At 35.6% G+C, this 20,051-nt stretch overlaps 1 protein-coding gene across 2 annotated transcripts in view; it reads right to left on the bottom strand.

The window, feature by feature from the left end:
• Positions 1-573: 573 nt before the first annotated feature.
• LOC108738187 overlaps positions 574-20,051 on the bottom strand; it is a 23,883-nt gene continuing 4,405 nt past the window's right edge. The window contains exons 2-5 of one of the 2 annotated variants that reach the window (XM_018471463.2): positions 15,921-16,116; positions 3,598-4,028; positions 1,945-2,751; positions 574-1,885 (exon numbers count right to left, since the gene is read on the bottom strand). In XM_018471463.2, coding sequence (XP_018326965.1) covers positions 1,226-1,885; positions 1,945-2,751; positions 3,598-4,028; positions 15,921-16,116 — 2,094 coding nt within the window. In that variant the 3' untranslated portion in view covers positions 574-1,225. Of the gene's footprint in view, positions 1,886-1,944; positions 2,767-3,597; positions 4,029-15,920; positions 16,117-20,051 lie in introns of both variants that reach the window. The other variant, XM_018471462.2, reaches the window with a different exon arrangement.

A 20,051-nucleotide genomic window follows, 5' to 3' on the forward strand; every position in this document is an offset into this window, starting at 1 on the left:
AGCGAATGGGTGGTAGTTTCATAAAAAAAAAATAACTGAAAATTACTATTTTTTTGTTATCGTGTAACAAAGTAAAAGACTAAAAGTGAATGATGAGGTACGGTTTATTCAAGCGTCATCACAAAAAAATAACAACAAATTTTGGTCTAATTTTAACAAACATACATATAGACTAATGAATATACATTTTAATTGCAGTTGGTACAAAAGACCAATGTGAATTATCAGTCTGTTTGAGAGACGATTGCACAAGGATTTAATTAAGGGTCGGAATTTTTTTTATATTTATGTGTTCAAATATCTGTTTAAAATTTGACTTGAATATCCAAATTATTCGATATTTAAGCATTTGAATACTCAAATATTCAATAAATCAAATATTTGAGCAGGTAGTTATACAAATTTGAGCAGACATTAAAAAAATTAATTGAAACTCACTAACATTTAATAAGGGAATCATTAAATATGTCTTTAAACTTACATTTAAATAGATGTTTGGATTTCCAAATGTTTGAAATTTTGAGTATTCAAATATTTGGATATTTCAATATTGAATATTTAAATTTCAAATAATATTTTTTGAATTATGTATTTTCAAATATTTAAATATTGAAATAATGTAATACAATTCCGAGCCTTAATTTTGAAACAGTAAATTCCTTGTTATCCGCAAAGGTTAAGTACGGGAAATACAGTGAAAGTAGTAAGTAGAAAGAATAAGGATTAAATTCACATTTATTTTTGAACTTAAGACAAATGTAGTAGTTCATAATATATAGACGATAGGGTTTACGATTTTTTTATCATAACTGCGGATAACTGAAATCACGAAGGATTATTGTATTTGACAGGGATGAAAAACATGTAAGCATGTCCTAGAATAGATGCCTCGGCTATTCTTAAATTTTTAGTTTTGTTTATATAACAATCAAGCTTAATGAACAATTCTTAAAACGGCTTGTGTAACATGTCAAAAAAATTGCACGTTTTACATAACTAAAAGAAAAGCAGACTTTTGGCACTATTCTGAGACGTACATTGAACATGTCTGGACAATGATCTATATATGTATGTATATGTAGGTACTTCCTTCATTTGTACAAGTACAAACTGTCGACAATTATCACCTATTGTAAACTAGAAGCAATAAACAATGTAATGTATTACAGTTAGAATCTTTGGCATTTTAGCAAACGAAACTTGTGGAACAGCTTAAGTACGATTTTTATTCCCGGTCGCCGTGGTGGTAAGCGGGGGATGTTTGGGCATCGAACAATGACATCTTAAGCCGTTTGCATTTGGCTCTGCGGTTTTTAAACCAGAACTGGACATTTTTTGGTTCTAATCTGGGAAATTTCTGCCTGTACGCCATACAGTTCAGTTCTTCGGTATATTTTAAAATGAGATTGTGTGATGGATGTGTATTTAATGAAAACCATTGTTCCAATCTGGGAACTTCGGTAACAGGGTCGATAAATGTTCGGTTCCTTTTCCTACGTTCGTCGGCTGTCAATCCTAGCACGTTGGAGCTGCTCGGGGGTGACGGGGTCGGATGAGAGACACCGGGAATATAATGACTCATGTACATTATACTTTGACTAAACATGGAATTTGGAACCAATGGAAATCCAGCTGTTAAACGTTCTAAACTATCGTTGCATCTTTGTGGAAGTTGACTCTCGTATTCTGGAGATGTCCGATAACTTTGAGAAAGCGGCCGTTCAACAGCCTGGGAAGTATTGAGCGATTGAATGCGGCTTTTGTCTCCTCCTTCTCCATTATCTTCCCTATCAGAAGTCGCTTCCTTTTGCGACATGGACTGTTGATCCTGCGGAGAATGGAGATTGACAGGTTCCTCTTTAATTTCCGTCGTAGGCAATTGCACCTGGAAAATGCTAGACGTGCTACGTAACTCTCGAAGCTATCGATAAACTTGAAACTTACCTGAATGTCAGGTGTCGGTGGAGAGTTTCCAGGATGAGAACTTTCATCATCGCCTTTGTAGTCTTTCCTGCAAGATTTCGTCAGCGACAATGGAGCTACAGGACTTTGCGGCTGACTTTCGGGAACGTCGTCCTCTTCCATTTCAGACGTGGCATTAGAAAGTTCATCGGACATTCTTGTTGCTTGAAAAGCTCTGCGATAATATTCGGGAATGTTTCCTTTTAAGTGGTTATCGGGACGCGCATGACCCAGATAGGGTTCCCCCAATAAAATATTTGTTCCATTCGTCGAACCGTGATCGGCAAAGCCGTTTACCGGTATATGGCAGTTCAGTCCTGGGCCGATACTTCGAATTTCTGCCCTTTTCTGTGCAGCTCTGGCATTTTTGAACCAGTACACGACATTGTTAACATCTAGCGGTTTTCTACCTCTTCGAGATTCTAATGAATTCAATTCTTTGACGTACTGCTGGATCTGTTGCCGGCTGGGATGCTGATTGTCAGCGAACCATCGCTGCAATTTTGGTAGTTCAAGTTCAGGATCAAAACTGGTGCGCATACGTGTTTTTTGAGTTGGAAATTGATTTTGTACCGTTTGCATGACCGAATGGAGGGGATCTATCAAATTCCGATCGAAAGGCTTTTGACTGTGGGCGTTTGCTGGATATTGATTGGGAAATTGGACTCCCGAATATGACTTATTCGAAGGCGATTGAGAGTTGAATTGGGATTTCCACCATTGGTCAAATTTTCGTCGACAGTCGTCAGATATGTCCGGCGACTGAGGTGCGTTTCCGGTACGGCATATCTGTGATAAAATAAGCTGTAACAGATTATATATACTTTAGGTGTAAGAATTGTATTTCTATCTTTAACGACTGTTACAACTTCATTTGGATATGTATTGGCGGTATTTGAAAGCAAAAATTGTCAAGGGTCCATTAGTTGATCCCTTTGACTGACTTTCGGTAGTAAATAGATGCAGGTAACTAAATTTGAACTGGTAGAAGGATTTTGCTAAAACGTTCACTAATTCAACAATCCGAGAATAGACGGCGTACAGGGACTATAATGAAAGCACGTTATATACCTACTAAAGCAAGCTTTGATCTCATTAATACCGTAAAATAATGTTACGCAATCTGATTAGAACCAAGGTTACTGCCATTCTCTTTATCCCTAACGCCTAACACATTCATCTTCATCCTTTTCTTAAAGTCTTTATCGTATAACTGTAATATTCAGAATTTAGAGCTCACTTTCCATTTATATTGCCTTATTCTCGATGTGTAAGAAATCCACCGCGCGATATCATAACTCCACCGTGAGTTACACAGATTAAAGGAATACATTATATTTCTGATGGAGGGAAAAATGTTAATCCTTAGGAATAATCAATCTTCAATAATTACGTTGCTACGATACTTAATAAAATAATCTTTATGATAAAACGATCTTTTTTAATGATAAAACCAATTAAACAGCAGTTATTAATTTTTTTTTGTTTAGTAAGTAATTATTGATTACCAAAATTTTCATGATTACTGTGAGTTTTGTCGCAGTTCTACTTTCATTATTTCGTTATCAAACGTGTAATCGGCATTGTTTAAATACTGCATTTGATAATTTATATCGACGAGTGAATAAAACATACCTCATCCAAAGGACATCCCGTTGAATTCAAAAGTCCTTGCGATTGGGTAAGGAAAAAATGGAGAAGTTTATCTTTAATGTCCCCAAAAGCGGCATTGCGATTTTTAATAATTTGAATTCTTAATGTTGCAACAGCCGTCAGTTCCCCCAAAATATCGCCAACAGTGATTAGAGGATCGTCTGAGATTTGTTCAAAGTTTAATCCCTTCCAGTTTTTGATGACAACCAGTCCTTTCGCTGTTGTGGCACATTCAGCTGAGTAACCAAGTCTCAGAAGGGCAGCTTGCACTAGTCCTTGAAACGGTGTACCAACTGGTATGATAACGTAACTGTCTGTCTCTACAAGACAACGTTTCCTCCACGGCTGCGATACTTTGCTTTCTTCTATAATGCTGATTGATTCTACGATACAGTGGACCGGCAGGGATTTGCCTGGAAGTGTTTTAATTTTACTGTGTGCATTTTGCATTATTTCGACGTCACAAGTACATGAGGCGCAATTTTAAATTAGAAAAATGATAAGAACAGAGACAGCGCAAAATACATCAGGCAATTACTGACCTTTCTAATTGTTTAGAGTCTACCTTTAATTACCATTACTTATGTACATACATATTACGCTTCTCTGGCAATCAATAATAATTACTCATTATTTATTCCTACGTTTACCAGATAATTCCTTAATAACTCAAAATGATTTTACGAACTTATGTAAGAGTATTAATAAGTAGAAAAAGAAAGCTAAAGAAATATTGAATTTTTTGACCGTATGTTTGCGGGCTTATGAAGAAGTAGGGTTTTGTAGTTTCATCTGATCCAAAAAAAAAAAACGTTGTAAATATAATCGGTGCGGCTATCTCCTCTGATAATACAAGTTTGTGGAACCAGCTGATTATGAAAACGTTTAATCAAAAGATCAAATTGAGTCTATTTTCGATATCCAATATGCTTTTGTTTAATCAGATTTCTTAATTAAATATTCGAGGTGGAACTAAACAACTACATTAATGTATATGGGTTTATATATATGTCTACGTTGGGTAGTATTCACGGTTAAACCTTACCATTTTAGGTGTCCCTAAATGATATGCTTGAGGAATTATTGCTGTGTACCAACCGTCCAAATTTGGACGGACTCAACTAGTATAAGTATATGTTAAAACCTAGAATGAAATAATTTGAAAAATGCATTAATATTTTCTTCATTTTTTGCTTGGGATTAGCAGAGTGTTCTAAGATAAAGTCAAAATAATTGATACAGGCCAGATGATCTGAATATTTCAGGTCTCGGTAAATATATCAGCCGAAGGCGAAGGGAGATGCTGCGATAGCCACTCAAATGCAGATATTTCGAGCCATTCCGAATTTAATGGAAGCGTGTAAAGCGGAAAATATCCTGAGATAAGAAAGACAGACAGATCAATTGATAGCAGGGCTGGGATGACATTAAATGTTCTGTTACTCATGGAAAGACTTCTTCATTTCCGTTCAAGTTAAAAAGAGCGCTACCACAATCAATTGGAACGCGAAAGATTATTTTAACGCCTAAAAAGACGGCATCATTCCATTCTCTATACAGAAAACATTTTATAAAACTAGCTGAACTCTGGCAGAGCTCAGCAAAAATCACTTCACTTTTCAATATCTTCTTATTTTGCTTAATTTAAAGTACAGACGTTGACTGTAAAATTGGGTCAGTAAGTAAATCTTTCGATACGAAGGATTTTTGGAAATGAAAAAAGTACATATACGAAATTTTATTGTTATTTAATTTGTTTGGCGTCAGTGTAACGGTAATTTTACATTGGTTGGTTTTTTTTTGGTAGCAGTTGTAGAAAACAGTACGTTTTGTGTGTACGAAAGATTAGATTAAAAGAATAATACTATTAATGCGCGTTTACAATCAGATTAAATGGGCGACAAGAAAAGAGATTTTGTTTAACTTTCCCAGTAATTTAAAAGCAATTTTCTGTTCGTGACAACTGTGGATTTATTATAATATAATAAACGTTTTATCTCTTCAAGCAAATACACAAATGGCCATAAAAGTAACACCGGAGGCAAAACGCTTAATCTCGACTTATTGTTCAACCGAAAGTAATAAACATTATATCCCATTCATGTATTCATAAATTAATTTTTGGATATACACAATATGTACATTCATTTGTTTAATAACATATAAAATAATACACGTGAAAATAGGTTAAAATATTATTTTATTCAATGCATGTGCACCATCAACATTTTGACTTCATTTAGCTTGTAAACTATTGAGTTATACAAAATATCATTTTTTGTTATTGCTATAAAACGCTGTGCCAAAGAGAGTTACACAATGTCTAGGTACTTCCCCTTGTTATCAAGTTATCCAAAAATTTTCCCGGCGGGAATGAATTTAAGTTGTCTGACTTAGGCGGGATTTAGAGCGGGTTATGTTTAATAATTTTAGCCGAAGTTTTTGAGGCGAAGGGAAACTTTGATGCAAGTATTAAGGTTTGCTGGCCTCGTGTGCTTTTCTATGCTAATCTTGTTAGGTTAAGCAGGTTTCTGCATATTACAAAGCTTTAACTGGAGCAACTTCACGTCTTATAGATTAGTCGAGTCGTCTTTAGACGTTGCTATGCTAAGAATCAACTGAGGGTTATTTCACAGTAATTCACCTATAAACGATAAAACATATACGTACGTACCTAATTTGTACCTGTTTTTTGCTCCAAATTTTTAATCCACACGTGTAGTTACTATAATCTAATTCCTTCAATCTATAAGTACTTTTTTTTGTCTAATTTTAGGAATGGTTGATAACGCAAACGCAGGTTCCTAACAATTCACGGTTAAACGATAAAAATGAAAACGTTTTTGTAATTTTTGAAATTCTACCAGAAAATTTCCTTTTTCATGTAATACGATTAGATACGTCTTATAATTTAATTATTATGTAAGATGATATAGCAGTATTAATAAAATTTAAGCGGTACTGACAAAAAAATATTGTATGAAAATAAATAAAACAAAAATACTGGTATGGAAGGGAAGAAAAAGTAGTGAAAGAGCGAATATAAACATAGGAGACGAAAGATTAGCAGAAGTGGCTGATTTTAGGTATCTAGGAAGTCAGACAAGTCAGGACGGAAGGAGTAGTAGGGATATAAAGCAGAGGGTAGCCCAGGGTCGAGTCGCTTTCAATAAAAAGAAGTCACTTCTATGCTCGCGAACGATTAATTTAGAAATTCGAAAAAGTTTGTTAAGGGTGTATGTTTGGAGCGCGTCACCGTACGGGTGTGAAACATGAACGGTGGACGTGGCGGAAAAAAAGGGTTAGAAGCGTTCGAAATGTGGGGTTATAGGCGAATGATGAGGATACCGTGGATAGAGAAGGTTAGAAATGAACAGATATTAGAAAAAATAGGAGAACAAAGGACTCTATGGAAGTCACACAGCAAATAGGCGAGATAGGTTAGTAGGACACCTTCTCAGGCATGAAGGCAGAAACAGGAGTTAAGAGGAGTAGAGGTAGACCTAGATTATATTACTGTTCGCAAATAGTTAAGGATGTGGAATTATCTAGTTTTAGGGAAATGCGAAGATTAGCTCAATAGTGGAGGTGCGTGCCCAACCAGTCTTAGGACTGACGACCTTATGATGAGTAATAAATATGCTTAACAGGTAGTTAAATTGGTATTTGGCGTAGATGTAAAAAAGGGCATTATAATTATGTGAAGTTGGTCGTTAAGCTGTGCGATATCTAGTAGTTAACCTTTATAAAATGGCTGCGCTTTTTATTTTGGAAAAGGTTTCCTTTAAGAACTCTCTAATCGATGCTTTTTAAACCGCTGAAGGAGTTTTATTTTAGACAGAATCTGCTCAACGAGAAGCTTTAACGGTTGGTATGAAACAGTTCTTGACATAATCCCGATTGCGTTAGTGATTACTTAAAATTTTATCCGAAAATGGCAGCGGAGCTTTGGGACAAATAGAGCACAAGGTAAGCAGTCTGTTAAGACTCGAACTTCAAATTCCTACTCGACTCTTGCTAAAGGTAGAAAGAACTTTGCATTGTTTTTCCATAATCCTCAAGCAAAGTCATTGGTCGAAGAACATCTCCCACATACGATTCAAAACCGCAACAAATAAATCTACGTACGCTACCTATATATCTTGCATTTCCTTGACCGACACAACTAACAAAAGCAAAACTTCTCATAAGAATTTAAGAATAAACTTTACGATAAATTGTAATCACTATTTTATTGATCGGAAGTTTCTTCAATCAATATCGGTAATTGAAAGCAAAGAAATTGTTGAGAGTAGAAGGTAATGGTCAATGTTAGGTTAGGTGCAAAGGGTGATACTAAGTAGGTCATAAGGAGGATGGACGATGGTGATGCGTTAGGTTAGAAGTGGTGAGAACAACAAAGGCCGTAGTTGAGAAAGCAGAACGAAGTACTGCTCGACTAGTGCTTTCAGAACATTAGTTACCTATTACCAGTATCCTCGGTGGTATTATTTATAGGGTTGCATTATTGATCGTGTGGAACAAAGGACCGGAAGGCAATATGAGCCGGAGAGTTAAGACGCTGGTCAGCCTGCCTAGATTAGAACGAAAGGGATTAGCGACTAGTGGACTATACACAGCGCGGTAAGCCGCCAGGATTACGACGACCCGATCCGTTCAACGGCTTACGGACTGTCCCCGAGATTTAGGCCAGAGAGCACAGAAATAGCACAGCTTTGCCGCATCTGCATTGTTAAATCGCCCGCCTGCCACCAACATTGGCCGAATCGTCCGTTTTCACCCGACTCGCACATACACACACACATACTATCACCACCCTCATACCATCACCACCCCACACCGTGTCTTAAGGAAGCGATCAACGAAATTGATTAACAATTTCCATTTCCCTGGCCGCGTCTCGTTCCTTGAACAACTCCTAAGCTGCTTAATCGCGAGAGAGCATGCAACAGATGACAGATTTTAAGAAAGCGAACGAAAATCCTTCAAAAACTTATGCACAAGTCCTTTTCCTACATAATTTATTATTATCTACATGCTAACTCAACAAATGGTCTACTGCATAGCGGTTTTCTTGAATCACTGTCCTAATTGGTTAATGACTAATACCGTAGCATTTATTCTCCAGGTTGCACAGGTTTGTGTCTTCTGGAGGCAATAGAATTGATTATTATCGTAAGATCGTCAGTCCTAAGACCGGTTGCATACGCACCTGCAGTTTTTCCTACCCTGACCTAATCTTCGCATTTCCCTAAGAATACATAGAAAATAAAATTCAAACCGTTTTGCAGCCGAAATAGAGAAAGTATATATTTGAAAACAAGGAAGAAAATGTTTACTACAGACGATTCATAAGAAATCGAGACAGTCATTTTCCATGGATATCGATCATTAATTACTTTGTAGCTTGTAGGATGCGGCGACACACGGGGGGGGGGTAATAGTGCTTGTAATGTGGAAGTAATAAACGTAGATGTATAGAAATGTACTACAAACAAACTGTGTGTATTGGGAATGGGTATGACAAAAGTGGATTGAAGGGGATCAAGGCCGGAAGTAGATAACCGTTGTGAGCAGTGAGCAGTCAGATTAACATATCTGCACATCCGGCTGCTATATTTCATTATTTCGTTGTGGAATACTAGCCAACAAAATTAGAAACATATTTGAAAAATGCCTTGCAACGTACATGCAAAAATTAACCGGAACAAAAATTTAATGACAAAATAATTTAAGTACTTTTTAAACGTCAACTAACTTATATACATAACGATTTAGTTATTGCTACTATTAATAACTGTTTTTCTTTGCGATAAAGGAAATTTAATTTTTTTTTATCGTATTACACCTACCTACCTAGCCGATTTGCAAAGTAATTTTAGCTCGCAAACACATACATAGGCGAGCTTAATATGTAGGGCGCGTGTATTGATAAAAAATCTGCTGGGAGATTATAGAAGAATTAGATTAATGGAATTAGGTTAATACGGAATTTAGAGTAGGTACTGTGAAATTTATGAAACTATATATATAGAAGCACAATATGAAAAAGAATCGATAATCTATCTAATCCGGATTTGCGCCGCTAATAATAATACCGTGAAATTACAAATAACCTTCGTATTCCATCTAAGCCTTTGAAATCATTTTTACAGGGCTTGCTATTATGAACAACTTTTATTACATATCAATAGGTGCTTTTTCGTTTTAATTTTAACAGTTCTACATATGTATATTCCATCGGATTTTAATTTTTTCATTTGTTGAATATCAGATCAAAACCTTATGAAAACAATTAACTATTGTATTGGGATCCGTCAAATGGGAGGAGCCTAAAAACATGGCGCCGATTAGGGAAAATTTATCGTAGTTCCTATAGTGTACCGTGCAATTTCCAAGTTTTTAAATTACGATAAAATGATAAGTATTGACACAATATGTGATTGGGCTGACAGAAAGCCTCGGAAGGGAAATTTCGTTGAAGGTGAGCGTGTTTTTAATGCCAATCACATTATAAAATTCGGAAATAACAAATCCGGAAGCTAGCCTTTAAATTCCGTCAAGTTTACTGCCTACTTTTTACAAACTTCGGATTTAAAAAGTGATTCACGTTATATAATTGGTGAGGTGATTCTGGGCGATTTAAGCAATATCATATCAATGACTTGCACGTGCAAAGCCGATTTAAGAGAACGTTGCAAACACATTATTGCAACTTAGTTGTATTGCAGCCGGTAGGTTCTTAACCTCAAAATATCATTAGAATTGTGTTAAATCAATTACACAGGAATAAATAATTTCTCACTTTATAATTTTAGTATGATTCTAGTTTTAAATATTAAGGTTATGGCTGATGGTAAATACTTGCTGAAATATAATCATGTGCATTAAAATGACGTGAACAAATTTTTATTCCGGAATTCACTTCTTTGATACCTACTGCTTTCATCCAAGCTTCTATTAGTTTACTTTTTTCTCTTATTTTCCGAATATATTTTTTACATATATAAAACGGTTAGTTTTTATTGGAAAGTAGTTAATGTAGGTGAAGAGTGAAGATCTATGTCTGAAATGCTATTGCAGCTTTTCACTGAACATAATAACTTTTTATTTGATTTAACTTTAGAAGAAAACTTCGTCGACTCCATCATCGAAAAAATGTTTACTTTTTTAACGTGTTTTATCATTTTAATAAACAATTTTACAATTTGCGTGCACAGTTCCTATGTAAATTTTTCCCTCATTCGAGTTATAAATTTTGCCACCAGATCGTGTATGCCCATTTGACGGATCCCAATATTACTGGGATTTTTCTTGGATCCTAGATAAAAGATTTTCAAGTTGGTGAGCGAAAACTTCCAATTCTGAGTCTAGTCTTTATGTCCATAAGTTTTTTAAAGTAGGTAAACGACAATATTTACCCTAATTTCCACTAATTTAATACCCCACTATCCCTATATTGGTGACCCCAAAGGGGAACGCATCCCAAATAAATGAGGGGAGATACTTCGTGACGCGTATCAACTCATCGGCCTAGGTGAGGAAAACGAGCTGCTTCAATGGCATATAGAAAAACTACGGTAACAGGTCTAACAAAATCACCACCAACAACAACAATATCCGCACCAGACTCAGAGCCCTGCAGTTAATAGAGTCACTGTAAAATTGCCGCCCATTTGATCCGACAAATCAAGCCTATGGTTATCAGTTTACCCTTTCTGAAATTACTAACGAGGTAACGAAATTCTATTAGGTACGTTGTTTCTCAATTAGACGCACGTATCGCATTGGAAATCGAAGATGTCATTACAAACCCTCCTCAATTAAACCTGTACACATTTTTGCGCAAGAAATTAATTGACCATTTATCTGACCGTGCCTGAGAAACAACTCGTTCGTCAATTTATCGCTAACTAAGAAAATTGTCCAAATTTTACCTAAAACATCGACATTCGTCGCCAATGCAGCCTTCAAAATGCTGGTCAAACTTTCTAAAAGTTCACGGAAGATGTTTTAGGCGGTTTGGCTTTCTGTTTTGTCTATATGGATGATATTATTGTTTTTGATGAACGTGAATGTCATCTTAGAATAGAATTTGATGGGTTTTTCAAGTTGTTTTTGTTGGTTACACTATCTCCGAGCTCCTGAAGAACGTGCTCCAGTTGCCGAAGAAAACAGCTCAAGATTTTCGCCGTTTCCTGGGTATGCTAAATTGCCGCAGATTCATACCTCACGCTTTGGAATACAAAGCCCTATTACAAAACGCAGTCAGCAGTCCACCTTTAAGAAGTTTTCAACCAATTACCTGGACACCTGGACTAGAAGAAGCGTTTCAAACCTGCAAAAATTATATTTCTTGTGCTTCACTTTTCGTTCATCCTCGCCTAGGTGCACTGCTTGGTTTATTTACAATTGCCTTAACCCATTCTGTTGTTGAAAATACTTGACAGCTTCTTGCGTTCTTTACTAAGACAATGTTTTCAAACGAAAGTTCTTCTATTTATGTTGCAATTCAGCATTTTCCTCATCTTTCAGAAGGACATTTCTTCACGACTTGCACAGATCATTGATCAAGCCATTGATTTATGCTTTTCAACAAAAACATGATAGACTTCCACCAGTCCAATTTAATCAACTTTCTTTCATCTCGGAATTTGACAGACGTTGAACACGTCACTCTTTCCCGGATCGGGGCTGTTTCCACACCCCTTGATTACAAGTTGTTGGAAGATGAAAATCATCGAAGAAAATTCTTCTCTCCACATCAAACGACTAACGATATTACGCAAACTACACCAAAGTATGTCATTGTGTTGAAATTGAATGCGAATGATGAAATTTTTCGAATGCTGAAGCAACAATTTTAATTTGAAGATGTATCGGTATGGGTTTTATCATCTTTGGGATAATACGAATGGAAAGAAGACAAAAATGCGACGGATGCCAGGAGACTATGAGTTTGGAAATTGCGTTAGTGGATAAGTAGTTGAATGGACCGATTAAGTAGATCACCTTGACGACGGCTAATCTGCAAGCTGAGCTGATTCGACCGTCTTTTAATCCACGAATGTGCTGTAACCGCACGATGCTTTTCGTCGATCTCTCTGCTCCTCGCCGTTTGCTAGGCGCTCGCCTTGCTTCGCACGGCACATACTCGCATGCTTTCCTATGAATGTCGGAATATATGTATGAGGGATATGGGAATAAGCTTGGATTAAATTGGCAGGATTAAGTTTGGCTATTCGTGCGTGTTATCACTTTCCTACAGAGCAGAATAGATCGCTTTTTCAATAATTCGTCGGACACGCTACTTCTTCCGACCGCTTCGCACTTCCACACTATCAACCATTGCACATATACATACAGAGCGTTCCTTTGTAAATTAACAACTTGGGAAAAAATATTTATTTTTTATAATACTTAGCCTTTCATGATCTACCCTGTATTTCCGTATTTGCGTTGCATTGATATTCGAATGTTTTCACAGTTTTACGCATTAATATTTACAGTGTAGACTTTATAATTAATTTATAATTATCAGCGCCGACTAAATGCTAATGCTGAAATAATGCAGTGCGTAATTTTGAGTAAGTGATTTATACATCCACTCGTGAGGTAAATAATACACGTAGGTGATTATTAAATTTCTTTACGCAAATCATTACTTTTAATGCGTTCTGGTAATTCTCGTACCACTAATTTTCCGTAAAAAAACATTCTTGTAATTTGTACAAAGTTTAACCGATAATTTGCGCAAACCAGTCTTAACGTTTTAATTTATAGAAAGAAAAAATATTCCAACTGGAAACGTGTTTGTAATAACGACATTAAATAATTACTGAAATAAAACTCATCTTATTGTCCAAGAAACATAGTTCGGGTAATGAAATTTTATTTAGGTATTTCAGCAAATTATTTCTAAAAAGATTGTCCTTAGTGTGTTTAAATATTTTCCCTTTACGATACTTATAGGAATGGTGTGAAACGTTTAAAAGAGAACAAAAATTATCGGGTTGTTCGGAAAGTCATTTCGTTTTTTCCCGACAGAGGATTTAATTGTATTCTTTTGCACCCAACTTCACATTTAAGCCGTATAATTTTTATATGCTTTGAGAGCTCATACAGCAAGGCTTGTGTGTGAAAAATTCCAATTAATTCTACGCAGTAGTTTTTGGTTGGTGCCCTTTTAAATATGGAGAGCGATAAGCAGCATTTTCGACATATCTTACTGTTTTACTACAGAAAGGGTAAAAATGCTGTTCAAGCCAGAAAGAAATTGACTGATGTGTATGGAGAAGGTGTGTTGACAGTACGCCAGTGCCAGAACTGGTTCGCTAAATTTCGATCCGGCAATTTTGATGTCGAAGATGCACCACGTTCGGGAAGGCCGGTTGAAGCTGATAAAGACGCGATAAAGGCATTAGTTGATGTGAACCGGCGAATAACAACACGTGAGATCGGATTGAGGTTAAATTTATCAAATTCAACAGTTTATGACCACTTGAAAGGCCTGGGATTATCCTCGAAGCTCGATGTATGGGTTCCCCATGTTCTCACAGAGAGAAATCTGTGTCGCCGCATTGACGTCTGCGATTCGCTTCTCAAACGTCACGAAAATGATCCGTTTTTGAAGCGCATCATCACTGGGGACGAAAAATGGGTTGTATACAACAACGTCAAACGCAAGAGGTCATGGAGCAAAAAAGATGAACCGGCTCAAACCATTTCCAAAGCCGATATTCACCAAAAAAAGGTGATGCTGTCTGTTTGGTGGGATTTTAAAGGAATCGTTTTTTTTGAGCTTTTACCGGATAACACAACGATTAATTCGGAAGTCTACTGTCATCAGCTGGACAAACTGAATGATGCACTTCAACAGAAAAGGTCAGAACTAATCAACAGGAAAGGTGTAGTGTTTCACCAAGACAACGCGAGACCTCACACAAGTTTGGTCACTCGCCAAAAGCTTTTACAGCTTGAATGGGATACAATGCTACACCCACCATATTCTCCAGACCTGGCACCATCGGATTATTATTTGTTCCGGTCACTCCAAAATTTTTTAGACGGTAAAACCTTCACCTCAAATGAGGAGGTCAAAAACCTCCTCGATCAGTTTTTTGCCAGCAAAGACCAAAAATTTTATGAGCGTGGAATTATGCTACTACCAGAAAGATGGCAAAAGGTGTTGGACCAGAACGGTCAATATATAATTTAATAAAGTATTTGTTTATTATACGAAAACTGTCTTTCATTTCCACAAAAAAAAACGAAATGACTTTCCGAACAACCCTATATTATCGGCTAGCTGTAGTGTAGAATGAGAGAAACAGAGAAGCAATCTGGCTGTTTGGCTTAAAAGAGGTCACTATTAAGTAGACCAGAACAAGAACAAAAGTTTATCCTTTGTCAAACCGGCGAATGTTATCTGTCGCCCTTTTCGTCTTGCCCCTCAATGCTTGCGGGATTCAGACGGATTGTGAGAGTTAAGCAGATTATCTGTCCATGATTGATGAACCAACGGTTAGCCTGTCCTCGGCCGGCTATTCGACGGGCCGATTGTAAACTAACCAAATCCAAAATCAACTTCACCCGACTTCTTAAGACACACTACCTTACGTGATTGGAATAACGGCGTTGGCAAAATAAATTTCTATTGTCGCCGTCGATATTTTATTGCGACGTATGATAATTTTAATAAGCACTTATAGAACTATGACTTTGATGTATCGATGTTATTGTACTCATGTATAGGGTTTTGAATACAAACGAAATAATGCGAATGGGAGTGCTGGAAATTACTTAATCCCAAGTAAAATAAGGCATGCAGCAGACGACGCTCGCAGGTAGACAGTCAGTCGCCCATATGGCGTGGATGTCTTTCAGATAAATCCAACGATACTAGAGATGGCCCACTAGATAGAGCAGGATTAAGCGGAAGGTAGGGAATTAAGAGAAGATGAGATTAGAGGGACCCTGGTCTGTGTGTCGAGACGGGAAGCACGAGATTAGGCTTTAGGGATTAACATTTAGGAGGGATCAAATATAAAGAGAAAAAATTGAAAGCCGCTCTCTCGTGGACTTATAAGTATCTGGACCGTAGCTAGCTCTAAAACGTATATAATCTCCATTTTTCTTTTCAAATAAACCACTCCATTACTCTCAAAACAAAATCAAGTCGAAAGTTTTATTCCCTTTATAAAATCGATCGTTATCGTATATATAAAATGAATTTGTGTGCTTCGAATAGATAGTTTGGTCCTGTAACATCCCTCACCCTTAAAAAATATCGAAATGTTTCTTACTACTTCCAGATTTGGCATGGTCGAATTCTTCTTTAGCCGATGGAGAGGAAACAGCCGATTCAATAGAATTGGTAGACCGAGGTGGCACAGGTGTACAGACACTCTCAGTGGAATCACGACCCGACAAATGTGACGCTGCAGGGGTTGATGCAGGAGGTGGTGTCTTACAGTTCCTGGTTAATGCGATCGCGTGACTCTGAAACGTATCAGAAAACAACTTTTTAATTCTTACCTTTACTTACCCATTTCAAATATGAAACGATTTTTTTTTCATCCAATAAAAAGTATGCTTTTACCTATTTATTGGTGGATTTGAAATCGTTTTCCACGAGTTTCCAATAGGAAAATATAATAACAAGAAATTTAAAATATCATAACACAAGTATTTAACAACAACACGAGATTCCATAATTGAAATTGACCTCTTCTGCCAGTTTATTTGCAATAATATTTAAACGAATTATCAAGTCTGCAAATTTGTGGGAGAGGGGGGGGGGCAACCATTAAATCTAGACTACATATAAATTTACGTATGTGATGTTACACGGGTTCCTTTGTGTGAGATACTAGACGACTTAAAAATAAATCTCACATCTTGATTGCTGCTAGCCATGTCGTAAGCGGTTTAATCTAGGTTAAGTGGGGTCAAAAAGCTTTAAAATTCTTTCGTGTTATAATTACTATATCATCGTCTAAACGGAGGAGTGAATGTTAAATAATAGGCGGGAGAGTCTGATATGTTAAGGTAAATCCCCTAATGCAATTACCTAACACAGATTTCGTTTATTAAAAAACTGGGCTTAGTTTTTTTCATTACTAGAAATTGACAAATATATTTTCTTTAATGTAGAACTAAGTACAAACTTTTTTTAGTAAATGTAGAAGTTCGTGAAAATTGAGTGCAATTGGTATAAACCGTGTTGTCTCGATAAGAACTTAGCATCCCCTTATTCGTCAAAATAGCATCTATCCTCTTTAGGAAATAACCGACTCAGTTGTAAGGAGATCTATATGGCAAGGCAAGATGACTCATAATTTTGTTAATCCGAATATAACAAGCATTTCTATAGGGCTCAACGGGTCTCAGTTGAACGGTATCTTCTAATCTGCACCAAACGAAGTCATCCTCAAAAGTTTTGCGAACAGAAGAAGTACGGCGCACAATAATCCCCGAAAGCAGATTTAGCATAATTAAGAAGATCACAAAAACTTGATACACAAAATAACAATTTTCATCGATTTATTGTTAAATGGCTGCCGCAAGAATATGCTCCTCCTTTTGCTTCTATACTCGCTTTCAATTAGTGACTGTACTACTTCGTTTATCATTACTTTTAAAAGGACTAAAAAAAAATATCAAAAAGGAAAGGTAGATGCTTTATAAAAAGAACAAGATGTAACTAAGGGATGCTAAAGGATGATAAGTATTATAAGAAAATATCGGTCTATTCCTTTGAAGTAACCAGTCTGAAGATGTGGTATTTTCTAGTACACCTAGGTAACTACTAACGACATACGCACAATAAAGTAGGCATTTATAGCGAATTGTTAGTTATAATTTTAAACAACAATTTACAAAAGTTCTTGTCCAAACTGTTCCGGGCTTAGTTCGTAATTTCCGAAATCAGTAAGACTTGTTCACTCGTAAAAATATTTAAAAAAATAAATTCTAGCAGGTTCGTATTAGTTATGAACAAAGCAAGATCAAGGTATTGGTTTTGTGATTGAGTCTTCGTCTTCATCTGATACTTTTCTTTTTTTATATTTAGTGTTAAAATTTAGTAAAGCAAATTGATAATTTTTACTAATTTTCATACCATACAAACTCTTGTGGCAACTCCGTTCATATTTAACTTAAAGCTATTTCTAACTTCATCCTTACCAATTAATTTAAATTAAATAATTTTTAATAATATTCTATCCCAATTTTATTGAATTGTACATACACACAATAGTGAGAAATTATTTTCTAATTTTAAAGTGAAAGGACGACATTGTGTGACCTTCTGTAGTTCTCGAGTTCAGATACTCTATCTACCATTTGAACTTCTACACGTCTTCTTCGCTTATCCTTTGCTCTCCGATTGTTCGCCCCAATAGTGATAGATGAAGAGTCTTTATCTCAAACAAACACGTCAGCAAAAAAAGGCATAAACATCTAGATCAGGTAAACAACGAATTTATTACTTCAGTATTCGACGTGATCTTGGCGGATTAACAACCGTATTTAAGGTTAATTATTAATCGTGTGAAAAGTTTTGATTCTGTGTTTTCGTGTGTGCTATTGGTGATTTGTTAAGACGGGGTGCAGAATGACCATCTTCGTAAGGTAGGAATTTTAAATAATCACAAATCTAAAGGGTACCTATATTAAGAATGACAGAAAATTTGAAATTTTGTTAATTAAATAATAAGTCTTCATGGTTTCCTTGCAAGAAGGGGTGAGAGGGGTAATAATCGGTGTGAATCAGGTGTAATTTGTTTTGCTATGTGTAGCAAAGAACAGGTTTGTGTGCATATTGCTTTTTAATAGCCAGTTACTTTTTGTAGCTGCCTCGTAAAACTAGAAACGAATACAGACATTTTTATTTAGTAATTACACGGCTTATTAACATATTGTATGGAAAATTAGAGTCCTTTTAGCGTATCAAGAGTTTGTACCTTGTCGCAGCGGCCGCTTGTTTGATACCCAATTTGTTTCTCACACTGCAAAGCTAATAAACGAAATTTTACTTTCATCAGGGTGCGAAATTATTGATCATTTTCAGTTAGTGAATTGGCAAACAATATAATTTTGCATAGAGTCTTTTAAGGCGTTTCTTTATTTCAAAAACTCATAGTTAATTTACTTTGTTTCTATTTTAAATGCATTCTAGGTTCTTCATTTAAATGTAAAATTAAAAATGAACTATGTGTATTGGTATTGGCACATGTTTTACTGATAAAACTTGCTACAACGTCGTTTTTGCTTTATTTTAATAAACGCAGGTAAAGTTAGAATAGTTTTGCAAATTAAGGTTTCAACTTTTGTCGCAAATGAATTGTATAAAAATTAAATGGAAAACATACTGCTAGTGATTATAATTATAATGTGATATGCACATTGTATTCACATTCGGCTAATAAATTTGAAAATAATTTCTTTCTTAAATGCCGATTGTTCTGATATTGCAAGCTAGCTACATTCGGATATATTGTTGCTGATATCACCTTTAGCACATAATTTTTTACTGCCATATTGTCGCATGCAATTATAGGTTAATCCACTTGTACTGTAATAAATCCGTATCCAGTTTTGAACAACAATTAACTTTATAATCTATAACTTGTACTATATCAAATTGCACAACTGACTCACCTATCAATTTACAATTCCCAAGACAACCCCAAAAAGAATTTATTTTCGTTACACTTTTAAAACTTTATTATTGTTATTAATTGCAAAACATTTGCGCTAGGTACATTATTAATTCTTGTAAATAATATGGCATTAGGGTAATTATTTAGGGTGGTAGTTATATATATATATATATAACTACCACCCTAAATAATTACCCTAATGCCATATTATTTACAAGAATTAATAATGTACCTAGCGCAAATGTTTTGCAATTAATAACAATAATAAAGTTTTAAAAGTGTAACGAAAATAAATTCTTTTTGGGGTTGTCTTGGGAATTGTAAATTGATAGGTGAGTCAGTTGTGCAATTTGATATAGTACAAGTTATAGATTATAAAGTTAATTGTTGTTCAAAACTGGATACGGATTTATTACAGTACAAGTGGATTAACCTATAATTGCATGCGACAATATGGCAGTAAAAAATTATGTGCTAAAGGTGATATCAGCAACAATATATCCGAATGTAGCTAGCTTGCAATATCAGAACAATCGGCATTTAAGAAAGAAATTATTTTCAAATTTATTAGCCGAATGTGAATACAATGTGCATATCACATTATAATTATAATCACTAGCAGTATGTTTTCCATTTAATTTTTATACAATTCATTTGCGACAAAAGTTGAAACCTTAATTTGCAAAACTATTCTAACTTTACCTGCGTTTATTAAAATAAAGCAAAAACGACGTTGTAGCAAGTTTTATCAGTAAAACATGTGCCAATACC

This window comes from Agrilus planipennis, unplaced genomic scaffold (genome assembly GCF_000699045.2).
Source record: "Agrilus planipennis isolate EAB-ADULT unplaced genomic scaffold, Apla_2.0 scaffold88, whole genome shotgun sequence".
NCBI lineage: Eukaryota > Metazoa > Arthropoda > Insecta > Coleoptera > Buprestidae > Agrilus > Agrilus planipennis.